The sequence below is a fragment of the Dromiciops gliroides genome, chromosome 2 (assembly GCF_019393635.1).
Source record: "Dromiciops gliroides isolate mDroGli1 chromosome 2, mDroGli1.pri, whole genome shotgun sequence".
NCBI lineage: Eukaryota > Metazoa > Chordata > Mammalia > Microbiotheria > Microbiotheriidae > Dromiciops > Dromiciops gliroides.
Window position 1 is genome coordinate 678407515 of NC_057862.1, and position 15900 is coordinate 678423414.

General features: G+C 45.7%; 1 protein-coding gene across 1 annotated transcript in view; it reads left to right on the top strand.

Moving 5' to 3' along the window:
• EMX1 (empty spiracles homeobox 1) overlaps positions 1-15419 on the top strand; it is a 37246-nt gene extending 21827 nt beyond the window's left edge. Inside the window, exon 3 of the mRNA XM_043981435.1 lies at positions 14676-15419. Coding sequence (XP_043837370.1) covers positions 14676-14843 — 168 coding nt within the window. The 3' untranslated portion in view covers positions 14844-15419. The remainder of the gene's footprint in view (positions 1-14675) is intronic.
• Positions 15420-15900: the final 481 nt, after the last annotated feature.

Below are 15900 nucleotides of genomic sequence, written 5' to 3' on the forward strand. Positions count from 1 at the left end.
AATGCTTTTTCATCCATCCCTCCCTCCCTCCTTTCCTCCCTCCCTCCCTCCTTCCCTCCATCCATCCATCCCTCCCTTCATTCTTCATTCAGTTAACTTTATTCTATAGAATATACTGTACTATAGTATACGTGTGTGTGCTCATACCCATGAATACACACATACATATATTTTTACTTATACACATATATGTTCATATCCCTGTATGCTTATATGCTTATGTTTGTATACTATAGGATCAGGGCAGATAGGTGTTGAAATGCATAGAGCACTGGGCCTGGAGTCAGAAAGACCTGAGCTCAAATCTGGCCTAGATACTTCCTGAGTGACAAGCCATTTAACCCTGTTTGCCTCAGTTTCCTCATCTATAAAATAAGCTGGAGAAGGGAATGGCAAACCACTCCAGTATCTTCGCTAAGAAGATCCCAAGGATCACAGAGGTGGGCACAATGGAAACAACAAAATCATAGATAGATAGATAGGTAGGTAGATAGGTAGATAGGTAGGTAGATGGATACACATAAAGATACATACATATATATAATATACACATATATGTATATATGTGTGTGTATGTATACATGCATACTTACACACACATATACACACATACATATATATTATATATATACACAGAGAGAGAGAGAAAGAAATGATATCCTGATAGGATATGTGAAGCACATCCTATCAGATACTTACTAGCTATGTGACCTTGGGCAGGTCACTCAACCCTATTTGCCTCAGTTTCCTCATCAGTAAAATGAGCTCCAGTATCTTTGCCAAGAAAAACCCCAATGGGATGATGAAAAGTAAGGTACAACTGAACAACAAAATACTATATATAAAAGAATATATATCCTACCTATAATATAAATGATATACTAATAGGATATATAAGGGATATATTTTTATATATTCTATTAGACACTTACTAGCTGTGTGACCTTGGGCAAGTCAATTAACCTATCTGCCTCAGTTTCCTCTCAGTAAAATGGGGATAATAGCAGGACCTACCTCTCAGGGTTGTTGTAAGGATCAAATGAGATATTACTATTGGCAAAGGCCTTAGCATTGTGCCTGGCACATAGTAGGAGCTATTATTATCACTGCTGCTGCTGCTGCAACCACCACTACTACCCCCACCACCACCACAACTATTACCACCGTCACTACCACCAGCACCACTACTACTACCTGCTTCAGTGGAGGGGGGAAATTTCAAGTGGGAAATGATCAATGATTGGATAAAATATTGAACTGAGGTAAGGCCACAGCTGTCCTTATTTATAGCAACTTATTGATCTTCTCTCTATGTGTGTCTCTATCTCTGCATCTTTACTGAGTCACAGCCATTTTCATCTGTCGGCTTTTTCTAGCAATTATTTATCAGTCAGCTGCCTATTTATTAGTCTCTCCATCCACCCACAAGAATGACTCCCTTTTCTTCAGGGCTTTAGGGTTGGCAAATCCATTTCCTCACAATAGCTCAAACCCATTGTACAGAGGAGGAAACTGAGGTAACTTGGTCCTGGGTCTCCTGGCCTAGGCAATGGTGGCCTCTTGAGTCCTTCCTCTCCACAGCACTGCCTCTCTCTAGCAATCTCTTTTCTGTCCATCTTGTTCCTCACCTATTTTTTCTCCATTAATCAACCGTTTGTCCCTATCGTTTCTTTATTGCTTAGTATTTTTTCCCTTAATTTGTGATGTTATCAGTGTAGGAAATGTTCAGGGAGGCAGCTCCCTCTGCCCATGCAGATTAGCACCTGCTTTGTAACTAATAATCTTAGTCAGTCTGTAAGCATTTATTAAGCACCCACTATGTGCCAGGCACTGTGCTGACAGCTGACGATACAAAGAGAGGCTGAAGGAGCTCAGAGTCTCATGAGGAGACAACATGTAAAGGGCCAAACTCAACAAACTATAGGCATATTAAATGAGAAATAATCAACAGAAGGGAGAGACCCTGGAATTAAGAGGGATCAGGAGATGCTTCTGCTAGATTTTAGCTGGGATTTGAAAGAAGCCAGAGAAGCCAGGAGATGGAGATGGGGAAGGAGAGTGTCAGGCATGGGGGACAGTGAGGGGAAAGACACCACGTGGGAGGTGGAGAGTCTGAGAGGATGAATCACCCAGGGTCAGAAGCAAGACTTTAACTTGGGTCTTCCAGACTTAGCTTAGTTTAGTTTAGTTTTGTTCTATCATGCTGCCATCATCCAGGAGCTAGAGGGCAAAGTGGATAGAATGGCAACCTTGGAATTAGGAGGGCATGAGTTCAAATCCAGCCTCAGACACTTATTAGCTGGGTGACCCTGGGAAAGTCACTTCACCCTGTTTGCCTCTGTTTACTCATTTGCAAGATGAGCTGGAGAAGGAAATGGCAACCCCCTCCAGTATCTTTGCCTAAGAAAACCCCAAACGGGGTCACAAAAATGACTGTACAATAACATCAAGAACTGCCTATTCCCCACTTCATTTCCCCACCATGTGTGAAACTGGAGGCCGCATGGAGTGAGAGTCTTCCAGGGCCAAGGGATACCTGTCAGAATAGGATGGGGAGAGGTCAGGAGGGAGCCAGGCCCGAGATCTGGGGAGGGATCTGGCCCTGGTCCTGGACTCAGTAGTAGATTTCAAACATGTGCATCATATGTGTGGGGTTGGGAGCTGGGTCTTACGTGCTTCCTGATGTGTATCCATGTGGGGGACAGTGGAATGTGCTAAGTAGAGGGCTCCATTTGGAATTAGAGAGACTTCTCAGGGTGTGAATCCTGACTCAGACACCTGAGCAAGTCACTTAACCTGTGTCAGCCTCGTTTCCTCATTTGCAATGTCAGGCTAATAAGTCCTGTCACACTCATTTGTTGTGAGTTTCTGAAAAGATGATTTTACATAAGGAAGAGAGGTCGGGCACAGGACTACACCCATAGTAACATTCATATGGGGAACTCCCTCTTCTAATGCAGGTCGGCACCATTTCCACAATTTATGGTCTTAGAGAGGGGCCTAAGAGACTAAGTGACTTGCCAAGTATATGTCAGAGGGAAGGTGAATGTCTATTTAGTGGCTGGTGAGTTTTATATAGTCTTTTATATCCAGGAAGAAATAGGTTCATGTCCTGCCTGTTATATATATTCTGGCTGTGTGACCCTGGGTAAGTCACTTAACCTAAAAGAGCTGTAGGAAACGGTAATGCATAAGGGAGAGAGACAGAGACAGAGACACAGAGAGAGACAGAGAGACAAAGATGGAGACTGAGAGATAAATTCAGAAAGAGACAGAGGAGACCCCACAAATTAGGCCAAAAGGGGTTCAGGAGAGCTCTGAATGAATGCTTAGCTGTGCAGAGCAGATAGAGGGGCTCCTGAAGTCCAGAGAAGGGGGAGATCAGGGAGGACTTCCTGGAGGAGCTGAGGTTGAGGCTAGACTGGCAAGTGTTAGGTGATGAAATGAGGAGAAATCATTTCTAGCACCAGGACGAGGTAGCATTTGAATGGGGCCTTGGAGGGTGACAATATTAACATGTAGAAAGGGAGGGATGGCATAGGGGAACTTGTGAACAAAAGTGAAGAGGCAGGGAATTGAGGCTTGAGTTTGGATGGAGAGAAGGGACCCAGTTTGACTGGAACATAGAGCATAGGAAGGGAAATAGTGGAGAATCAGGCTGGAAAAGGCACCTGGCACACAGTAGGCACTTCATACTTGTTCCCTTCCCTGGCTCTGCAAAGTTGGTTCAACAATCTTCCATCTTCAGATTCATAACAACATGGGAAGAACCGTAGAATGTCAAAACTGGAAGAGACCTTATCGATCCAAGCCCATAACCTTACAGAGGCTCAGAGCCAAGGACACGACTTCTAGTCCTGTACTCTTTCCACAGGGCTCTTCAGATTCTTTTCTTTTTTTGGTGGAGGGCCTGGGCAATGAGGGTTAAGTGACTTGCCCAAGGTCACACAGCTAGTAAGTGTCAAGTGTCTGAGGCCAGATTTGAACTCAGGTATTCCTGAATTCAGGGCCGGTGCTCTATGCACTGCGCCACCTAGCTGCCCCCACTTCAGATTCTTTTCGTGAGAATCATTGCCTTCCCTGGCTGGTGTCTTTCTCATACCATCTTCTCTTTAGCCTAAACATTGATGGAACTTGGAGAAATTGGGGGAATTCATAAGCTGGGGGGAATAGAGAAATAAAAGTTGCATCTGTCCTCTGCTGGTTTGGAAAAGGGTTAGGGTTAGGGTTAAGGTTAAGGTTAAGGTTAGAGTTAACACTAGGGTTTTCAAAACCCTCCACCAATATCTCATTTTATTATTAGGGATTTCAACCCAGCTTTTCCTGATTCCAAGTCCCTCTCTCACAATAAGGGAGGTGATGCCGCTGAAACGGAAAAAGAAACCAACCCAAACATCCAGAGGCTTCATGTCAAATGCAATGGAAATATCTTGTGGGTTATCATATTATCCAGTGTTTTAGAATACACAGAACTCTGTGCTGACTTTCCCCCTTTATCTTCTCCAAAAAATGCCATTTGTCATATAGGGTGGCTCCTGGGGAGGGGGAGGAGGAGGGATACTGTGTCATATGGGAAACAGAAAAATATCAGTTAAAAACTTATTTTAAAAAATAGTACAAGGGAAGCTAGGTAGCACAGTGCATAGAACATTGGCCCTGGGTTCAGGAGGACCTGAGTTCAAACCTGACTTCAGACACTTACTAGCTGTGTGACCTTGGGCAAGTCACTTTACCCTGATTTCCTATACACACAAACACACAAGTAGTATATACACAATTCTGCCTTCCACCTCCAAAAGCAGAGATAATTGAGAGACAGCTTGGCACATAATTGGGAGACCCCCAGCATGGGTACTTTTGGTTATAAGATTGTTGATTTTAAGTTGGGCAGGGTCTAAGAGAGGGTAGGTGGGACTTGGCATTAGGAAGGATAGGCAGAGGAACTGGAGCCATGATTTCATTGCTGTAGGGAACTCACTTGTGTGCAAACATGCTCTACCAATGCAGGTCTGCACCTTCTCTGCCTCCAGCAGAAGGATTAAATTATTTGCTCAGGGTCATAGAGTCAGAAGTATGTGTCAGAAGCATGACTTGAACCCAGGATTTCCTGAAGGGTTCAATCTTGACTCAGACACTTATAAACTATGTGAATCCTAGATAACTTGCTTAAACTCTCCTTGGCCTCATTTTACTCTTTGGTAAGAGAGAGAAAGGAAGTTCGACTTGATGACCTATAAGGCTCTATCTATCTCTAAATCTATGATGCTATGATTTATCCAACCCCTTCATTTTAGGAATGAGGAAACTGAGGTCCAGTGACTTGCTCAAGGTCACACAGTTAGCATCAAAACTAGGATTTGAACCCTGGTCTTCTGACTCTATATCAAGGGCCCTTTCCCACAGTATTACTCCCTGGGGCAAGTGGCAGAACCTAAATTCTGGACAGTGACAGAACTGTCACATTAGACCAATGACCCATAATCATCTGTAGGATGCCAGCCCCCTTCACATTGTCTTCCAAACTGCAACCTACCCATGTCTTTGTCACCCTGAGTATATGAAGACAATGCCCTGGGTTGGGGGCTCTGAGCTATATCCCCATAAGAGGAGATGGGCTGTGCCTCATATACATATAAAATATGTAGCCATTTATTTATCATCCAGGTCTCCTCCCGCTCCAATCTCTAATCTTGTGACCCAGGACTTGTTTGTGAGATGGATGGTACCATAATGGAACACTCTGTGTTCAAAGTTAGAGCACCATCATGTGACTAGGTTAGGGTCTATTCCATTATCAAGGTTAGTGTCAGTCAGTGCTTGGGACGATAGATTGGTATGAGGCTGTTAGGGAGTGAACCTGTAGCCATAATTAGATGATCATAATCAAAGCTTTGTTGTATAGTCAGTAGAGAAACAACCTTGAAGCCAGAAAGACCTCAACATACACTGTCTGTGTCACTTGGGCAAATCACTTCATCTCTCAGGGAAGAAGCAGAGAAGGCATTCACCTGCATTGGGAGAGGGAATTTCTTCACCTGGGAATTCCCCCAACCTGGTGAAATCACAAGTCCAGTCTCCATCCCCTCTCTTAGGATTCAGAGCTGGAAGGGACCTTAGACACAGTCCAGTCTAACCCCCTCATTCTACACATGAGGAAACTAAGGCCCAGAGAGCTTCAATCCTTTGCCCAAAGGCACTGAGTAGAGGGTCTGTAATTTAAACTCAGGTTCCTGCCTCCAAATCTAGCATGCTTTTCCTGCTACGTCAAGGGAGGTGAGGTATGTATTGTAAAGGCAGTGACTCTTTTCCTTAGGGCTTAGGCTTCGGTTGGGAGGAGTGGGGTGGTGGTACTGTTTGTATATTGCTGGAGGTGGGGTGGGGACAGGGCTAGGGGAGGGATGGCTTTTCAGATGGTCGGGGGAGGTAGTTCCGGCTTTGATCAGGGCAGCGTGGGAGCAAGCCCAGGGACGGGAGTGGGAGGTGGAAATGAAGGGCAGGAGGGAGAGGGGAGGAAGATGAAAAACGGGTTGGTGCCAAGGTGGGGGTGGATATGGGGGGAAGGACCATCTCAGGGGATTTGGTGAGATGGGGGTAGGAGAGACAGGAAAGGCAAAGACAAAAGGAGGTGGGGGGCTCCTTGTGGATGTCTAAATTAAGTACAAGAGCTTGGAGAGATGGGTTCCGGTTTTTTCTCTGCCCAACTGGGTGACCCCAAGGTTGCTTCCCGTCTCTGGGCCTCAAATTCCTCCTTTGAAAAATGGGGAGTAAGTTGGACTGACAATTTCTAAGGTGTCTAGGGACATCTGGTCTGTTGGCAGGCCCATACTTGACATACTTTTCATCTGGGGAGCACCAGTCTGAACCTTTGAGGATCCAGAGTCACCAACCCAGGTTGAGGTTAGGAATTGGAGTGAGTTGGGGATAGGGTGAGGTAAGAAATCATGTTGGGAAAAGGGAAGAGAGTAAGGATGTCTTGGGATGGGAGAAATTGTGAAAACAGCATTAGAGATAGGGTTGAAATTAAGAGCCAGGTTTAAAAGAGTGAGTTTCATTATGGGATTAAGGGTATGGTTTAGAGATGAAGATGAACACTTACCATGTGTCAGGCACTGTGCTAAACGTTACGGATAAATCTGAGTATACAGCCTGCCCTCGAGAAGTTTACATTGAGATAGATAAAATATACAAGGGAGTAGTACTTAGAAAAGTTTGTTTTGGACAGGGAAGTCAGAAGGATGGAGTCACAGGACAATTGATTGGCATGGCCTTTCCAAGAATGGAAAGTGTTGAGTTGACTATTTTTCTCCAAGCTAGAGCTAGAAACGGGGAGAGATGGGAAGGCTTGGATACTTAAGCATTGAGGTGACCGGGAAGTATCATGGCAGGGGTCTGGATCTGAGCACAATAAGAGGAAGAAGGTTCACTAGTCAGACATTGGGACTGTGGGTGTAGAGAGCAATGGAGTTGGAGCTGGGAATAGATTTGCGCTCCTCATTGGAGCTAAGCATAAAGTTAAGAATGGGGATAGAGATGGGGGAGGGTAAAGTTGGGGGATGGGAAATAGGGTTCCAACTGCAGAGAATCACATTATAGGTCACCCAACTGATGAAATAGGGAACCACTTGAGACACTGAAGGAGAGAGCAAACTGGGAGTGGAAAGTTTTTGAGGATGGAGACACTGAATTATTATTTTCCAAACAGAAGGAAACAGACTTAAATCAAAGAGAGAGGGATTGCACTTGAACAAAGAGAAAACCTTGGATGTTAGGACAGTCTTACCCTGGCTTAGGTTCTTCAACCTGAGAGATATTCAAAAGGCAGGACTGTCCCTCCATGTTGGAAGGTTCAGACCTAAAGGCAGGGGACTAAATTAAATCAGTTAGTCAGTCAGTAAACAAACATTTGGTAAGACTTTCCCATGCACCAGGCTCTATGCTAAACTCTAAGGATTTTGTATCCTGAAAGTCTCTGCCTTTCAGCTGCTTACATACTGATGGGAGAGAGAAATATTCAGTGACCTCTCATGGTCATACAGAGATTAAAGCTCACATATATACATAGATTATATATATACACACACTATATATATGTATACACACACACACACACAAGACATAGTTCACAAACATGCATAGATTAAAGAATCTAAGTATTTGAAAGGTGATTAAAACAAAAGCCTGAAGGAAAGGAAAAGCAGGGACTGGATAATAGGAAACAATAGATAATCCAAAAGTAATTTCTGTTTTTCTCTGTAATACTTGGATATGCTGAGTCTATATGGACATATATTCATTTATCTTGTCTTTTCTACTCATGGGCTATTTGACCTTGGGAAAGTTACTTGCCCTCTATATGTCTGTTATTATAAAAAAGAATACTGCCTCCCATGAGGGTTAAGTGACTTGCCCAGGGTCACATAGCTAGTAAGTGTCAAGTGTCTGAGGCTGGATTTGAACTCAGGTCCTCCTGAATCCAGGGCCAGTGCTTTATCCACTGCACCACCTAACTGCCCCCCTCATAATATTTTCTGATGCTTACTGCCTGTGTGACCTTGGGCAAGTCACTTAAGCTCCCTGGGCCTCAGTTTCTTTCTCTGTAAGATGGGGGGGGTAGGACCACATGGTTTCTATGAACTTTTTCAGCTTAAATCTGTCTGTATTCCTATGATAAACACCCCTGGGAATTGTTTAGGGAGTCTGTCCTTATATTACAAGTCAGGAAACTGAGACCCAGAGAGGTGAGGTGAGCTATCTGAGGACACAATCAGTTAAGGGCTCAGATAGAGAGATAGAGAGATAGATTGATGGATGGATGGATGGATAAATAGATAGATAATGATGGAGAGGTTGATAAACAGAGGGATAGACAGATAGATAAATAGATAATGGATACCTAGTGGATACATATGATATCAGATGGATACATAGGTGGATATAGATGGATAAATAGATGATAGATGGATGGACAGAGGATAGATGAATGGATAGATAGATGAATGAATGTTTGAATAGATGGATGGATATATAGAGAGATGATGGATGATGGAGAGATAGATAAACAGATCATTAGATGGACAGAGATAAATAGATGATGGATATATGGATGTGTAATTAGATGGATAGACAGATGATAGATGTGTAGACAGAGAGATGGATAGATAGATGGATAGATGATGGATGGATAGATGGATATACAGATAAACAGATAGAGATGATAGATAGATAGATGATAGATAGAGCATTTATTTAATACTTAATATGTGCCAAGCACTGTGCTAAGTGCTAGGAATACAAAAACAAGGGGGAAAAGATAGTACCCACTTTTAGGAACCTTATATTCTAATGAAAAAGACAATATACCAGAGGAGCTTGAAAGCTGAAATGGGAGTAGGTTTGGGAGGGTTCCCTGGGGTGAGGGAGGGGTCCAAGGTAGCTGATAGGAACTTGAATTAACTGGTACTTCTTCTGAAGCTGATGATGGTTCAGGGTGGGGTGTGTAAGGGGAGCTGTCCTCTGTCAGGAGAATGGAAGGCATAGGGAGGGGAGGTTCTAAAGGGAGGGACAAGCCTCAGAGGAGGGGTGACCAGCCCAGCTCTGGGAGGAGGGTCTGAACCAGCACAGCTCTGGGAAACCCCAGGCCTCTTCAGAATTAGGGAGCTCCCAAATCATCCCTGACCCTGGGGTGGGGTCAGAATGGCATCCTGAGAACCCAGCGGGTTACAGTGTCATAAAACTGCTGGTCTTTCTCACTGAGGTTCCAGTCTCAATGTCAGTTCCACTGTCCTAAGATCAGTGTCCAACATGAAATATCTTGGCTGAGTGAAATGCGGAGTAGGGGGAACTAGGGTTATGTTCCTTTGAGGCTAATAATAATAACAATGATATTAATTGCTAACATTTATGTAGCTTTGTAAGGTTTGCCAAGAGCTTTACACCTATTATCTCATTTGATCCTCACAACAACCCTGGAAGTAGGCACTATCATATCCATTTTACAGATGAAGAAACTGAGAGAAGCAGAGGGTAAGTGACTTGCCCGGGGTCATCCAGCTAGTAGGTGTCTGTCTGGGCTGAATTTGAACTCAGGTCTTTCTGACCCTGGGCTCATCTCTCTCCATGGAGCCACCTATCTCCTCCCTTCTAAAGTTGAGACTCTTTGTTGCGGAGGCCTCTCCTGGGGTGAGCTTTTTTGGGGGGGGAAACGGTGAAGCAGCAGCAGTCTACGTTCCATCTGCTATACTTAGCATTGTGGCTTGACAAGGGGGACTGCCCCCCACTGAAGGGGAGGAGGGGCTATGTCCCCTACATCCTGTGGATCAGGAGAATTGTGTGAGTATGGCAGACAGACTTTGGAATATCAATAGATGGGCATTTATTAACCACCTACAATCTATCAGGTTCTGTGCTGGGTGCTGGGGAGACAGAAACAAAAGCAAAATGCTATCTGCCCTCAGAGAGCTTCTACTTGTTTGAAGGAGGCATGGACAAACATGAATGTAGATGAAACACATGGAAGAGAAATACAAGTTAATTTGGGGGAAGCTAGCAAGAAAAGAACTTAGATTCTCTCTCCCACCCACCCCAAAATAGCTCTTCCTGGCTCAGCTAGTCACTATGACTGAGATCCCACCACTAATGGCTCACTGATTTGGGGTCATATTGTTCCAGGGTGATGTACTGGAAAGAGCACTGTTTGGAGTCACAAGGTTTGAGTTCAAGTGTTGGCATATGAGTCAGCGCTTACTGGTATTATTTTCAGTGCCCTTTAAAATTGTTAATAATGAAGTCTTTGATTTTTTTTCCTAAATACTTGAGAGAAGGTCATGGACTTAGAGCTGGAAGGGACCCAAGGTTATCTAGCCCCACCCTGTTATTTCACTGAGGAGGAAACAGACCCAGAGGAGGGAAGGTAATAGCTGTGTAGCCTGGGGCAAGTCAGTCTACCTCTTAAGGACTCAGTTTCCTACTCTGTAAAATGAGGAGGGGTTGGGGGGAGCTCCATGGCCACCCTATCTTATGATTCACTCTAGGGCTCCCTCCACAGGAGGAGAACATTCTGTTCCAGCTTCCCAGGGAGGGAGGTTCTCAGGCACCTTTCTCCTTGACAGAAGGGGATGGGGTAGCCTAAGAGCAGAGGCTGGAAACAACTTGGGGTGCCCCCTCCCCCAACTGTGCTCCTACTGATCCACCTCCCCCCTCCCAGGGCTGCCAGCGCCTGGGAACCAGCAGCTTCCTCTGTGCCACATGGCCCTCCCTGGGCGGCTGCGATGGATGGCAGCAGCTCCCAGGAACTGGCACCTCCTCTCTCCCACCCCGCCCCCAATGCTGCAGTCACAGAGCCCTGACTCACCCACCTCAGTGCCCGCTGGGAATGGTGAGATCATCCACCCACTGAACCGTACCCCACCAGAGCCAGTACTAGACCTGGGTAGGAGCCAAGGGCCAAGGCAGAAGCACCCCCAGGGCTGCCTGGGCTTATGTCCTGTGGAGACACTGAAGCACTGAGCTGGGGGGATTGGAAAGATCTCAGGACTGGGAGTTAGAGGACCCAGATTTTAATCCTGGCCCTGCCCCTTACTCCCTGTATGACCTTGGGGAAGTCACAGTGCCGTGCCTCAGTTTCCTCTTTTGAAAAATGGGGGTGGGAGAAGATAAGGTGATTTCTAAGGTCTCTTCCAGCTTGTATCGTTTGATTTGTTTCAATAATGTAGAAGGGACATTTGGCATCCCTTAGGCCACTCATTCTCTCTTGGAACTACCACCATCTCCCTGGAAAACATGCCATAGCTACAACTTGTGCCAGGCACAAACACACACACACACACACACACACACACACACACAAATAGTCTTTGACCTCCATGGCTTACAATCTCCTGATCTGAAATACTAGAGAAAAATAATAGAGATTTAAGATCTTCAAAGCACTTTACATCTAGTTATATGATCCTCACAACAGCCCCATCAAGTGGGGGCTGTCATTATTTCCATTTTGTAGATGAAGAAACTAAGGCAGGCAGCGGTTAAGTGGGCACACAGCTAGCAAAAGTCTGAATCTGAATTCGAACCCAGGCTCTTCCTGACTCCAAGTCCAGCATCAGATGAGTAAATAAAATATGAATACAAAATAAATGCTTTGTACAGCAAAGTTCTGACAAATCCAAGACCAGAATTTAGCTTTCTTGACTCCGGGGAAAGTATTCTTTCCCCTAGATTTCACACACACGCAAAAATGCAAGCTAAGCATCATTATCCCCATTTTACATTTAAGGAGACAGACCTGGAAAAGTTAACAGCAGAGTTGAGACTAGAACTTGGGACTCTGGCATCATAGGTATCTAGCAAGGATCCCAGATCTAGAGTTTTAGGCATCTTAAAGGTGATCTAGCCCAAAGCCCTTATTTTACAGTTAGAGAAACTGAGTCCCATGAATGGTAAGTGAATTGTCCAGTTATTTAGGCAGTATGTGCCAGAGGCAGGATTTGAACCCAAGTCAGTGCTCTTTCCACTGAATGATGTGAAGCCCCACAAATCTGTGGCTTCCCTTTTCAGAGATCACCTGTTCTGGTTCTTATAGAAAAAGAACTGGTCCTAGAGGCAATAGGGAGCCACTGAATATTCTTGAGCAGGGAAATATCAAGATTGGGCTTATGCTTGACGATTTTGCCATTTGGGAGATTTGATGAGAGTGATATCAGCACTAATTTTAAAGCCAGAGAAGGATTCCTCTGCAACTACAAAGCAGCCAGACTGTCCTGAGGAAGCCACACCATTGGGCTGAGGTTTAGGTCAAGATCCAGAACCCTCAGGACCCTGGGCTGAGCATATGAGAGTTTGAATCACTGGGTCAAGGTCAAGGAGGTTGGGCCACCGGTCCTAGTGTGCAGAGGTCCAGGTCACTGGACTGAATGTTGAGTATTTAGGTCTGAGGCCCCTGGGTCACAGATCTTCTCTTTTCCTTAGCCTGGGTGATACCCTCCTTCTCATTCCCTTCTTCCCCGCTGGGGTTCCCCTGCTAGGCTTGGCTGGCCTGAGGGAGTGGTAGCAACAGGTCCCAAATCCTGCACCTCTCACACTGCTGTGTAACACATTAGCTCATGCTGAGCCTTTCCCCATGTTGTGGTTTTATTTTTACCTCCCGGATGTGTATACTGCTAGGGGGTGGAGTGAGGGTGAAGGTGGAAGGGGCCTGGAGGCTCCCCAGTGGAAGTGCTAAAGTGGCTTTTAAGTGGGGGCTTACCTCAAATATTCTGCTTCAGGGCTCTGCTCCCAGCTCCTCTCCCATAAGACAGGGCCGGTGCTTTATCCACTGTGCCACCTGGCTGCTGGGGGATGGAGTCATCCAATGGCAGAGCTGGAAGGGGCCTTTCAGATCAAGTCATGAGATCACTGATTTAGACCCAGATGGGACTTTAGAGGTCATCCAGGAAAGGAATTATGGAGGCTGGATGACCAGAAGGATACAAATAGGGAAGTTTGGGGAAGGAAAGGGCAGGGAAAGCCACCAGATCCAGAGTTCTTGCTTAGCCTTTTGAGATGCCTTCAGGGCAGATGGTGGAGCTGTCCAGCATAGTCAGGAATGTGAGGGGAGCTCAGAACAGATGAGGGGGAAAGCTTCCTGGAGCAGCTGAGTTTTGAGTTGAATCCTTCAAGAATTAACCTATTTAAAAGCATCCACTATATGTCTAAGACCTTTTCTTAGTGCTTTGGAGGAGAAATCTGACTCACTGGGGCATCTGCTTCTTTGCTCCTGGTTCTATTCTTTGGGACCAATCAGAAGACAGCTAAGTCTTCTTCCATGTGACAGTCCTTCCGAGGCAGCTCTATCCCATTGCCCTTGGCATAGCTCTGTCATCTTCTGGACTCTAGCACTGAGCTCAGTCTGCTCGGTGTGGTCTAACCAGTTCAGAAGACAGCAGGAAATCCATGCCCTCCCTCCCCGAAACCTTATTCTGAAGAGTATGTTTTAAGATTTCATTTTTTAAAAAAGATTTCATTAGCCCATTTTGCTGTCATGCTGTATTTCTATCCCATATTGAGGATATAGGGACTGCACCCACCTGGCATCCAGATCACTGATTCCTTCTCTGACCCCTATATTGGTGACCCCCAGGAGTCCTGACTACCTTCTCTTTTTTTTTCTTTTCTTTTCTTTTAGTGGGGCAATGAGGGTTAAGTGACTTGCCCAAGGTCACACAGCTAATAAGTGTCAAGTGTCTGAGGTCAGGTTTGAACTCAGGTCCTCCTGAATCTAGGACTGGTGCTTTATCCTCTGTACCACCTAGCTGCCCCTTTTTATAATGTGTTTTTTTTTTTCTTTACTACCTTCTCTTGATAGTTCATATTCTAGGCTCTCTTCTAGTTCTGATATTCTGTTGCTCTAAGGTCCTCCCAGCTCTAATATTCCCTGTTCTAAGCCCCACCCAGCTCTGGCATCCCCTGTTCTAAGGCCCCTCCCTGCCCTAACATATATTGACAATAATCAGCTATGTAAGACTGCAAGCCCTCTGAAGGTAGCAAGCTTTTCTGCATCTTTTCTGAACTTGGGATGTTTTCCAGCAGCAGCAGCAGACCAGTAAATGCTTAAAATCTCTGTATGTTGAATAAATGAATAGATGGGTGAGTGATAAAGGGGCTCCAGTTCATCTGACCTGTGCCTCCCTCTCCACCCTCAGGTGAAGGTGTGGTTTCAGAACCGGCGGACAAAGTACAAGCGTCAGAAGCTGGAGGAAGAGGGCCCTGAGTCAGACCAGAAAAAGAAGGGGTCCCACCACATCAACCGATGGCGCATCGCCACCAAGCAGGCCAACGGCGAGGACATCGATGTCACGTCCAATGACTAAGAGGGGGCCTGGGGAGGGGGGGCAGCTGAGAAACCAATGAAGGGAGCCAGGCGGGTGAAGGGACGTCATAAATGGACTCAAGTGAGACCCAATGGAAACCAACTGCCGTACCTCCTGAGCTCCCCCACCATGCCCAGGCCCACTCCTCAGCCTCCCTTCATCCCTGCTGGGCTGGGCATCAGGAAGTGGGCAGCTCCTATGGGGAAACCCCCAAGGGACTCAGAGACTGGGGGCAGCTGACTGGAGGGGGAAGGCAAAGCAAGGGATGCCTTCCTCCAGGTTCTGTCTCTTCCAAAATCCTTGGGCTGGGCTGGGTCGAGTGACCTGAAGTATCAACTCTGGCTCAGTGAGCCTGTCAGCCTCACCCTGAGACTTCCAACCCTGATCCCCTACCTGAACCTTCTCTGTTCCCTTTGCCTTTTTCTGTTCTTACTTCCTTCCTTTGAACGAGTTTTTATTTTAATTTATTTCTTGTCCAAAGGTCCCTCTGATCCACAATTCCCACTTCCCCACCGTGACCCCAACAATAGGCCTTAGTGACATCCTCCTGTGTCTCCCTTCCCTGTGGGTAATAAAACAAAAAAACAAAAAAAACCTCCACCTTTGTCTGCGTGACCCTGAAACCTGATCCAATCCACAAAAGTGTGGACTGTGCACTTCAGAGAATTGCTAGGAGAGAGTATTCTGGGAGACTGGATGGGGGTGGTCATAAGTATGGATGCAGAGACAGGAAAGAGGTTTTTTTTTTCTCCTACCAACCTAGCGGGAGTTATCCCTGGTAGGATAAAGGGGCTGTATAACACCTGGGGGCATCCTCAACTCACAGGAAGAGGATGGCCACCCCAGGTTCAAGGTACTCTCTGGTCTGTGTCCATGAAAACCATAGCCCATGGGCTCCCACCTTTAATTATCAGCCAGAGGACAAAAGGAATTCAAAACAAGGGCATTTAATATAAAGTAGTGATAGAACATATCTCCCATACATTTGAGGTACACTCACAAATACATGTGCTATCAGTAAGAAAAGTGTAGAGCTGTGTGTCCAGGGTGCATGAAT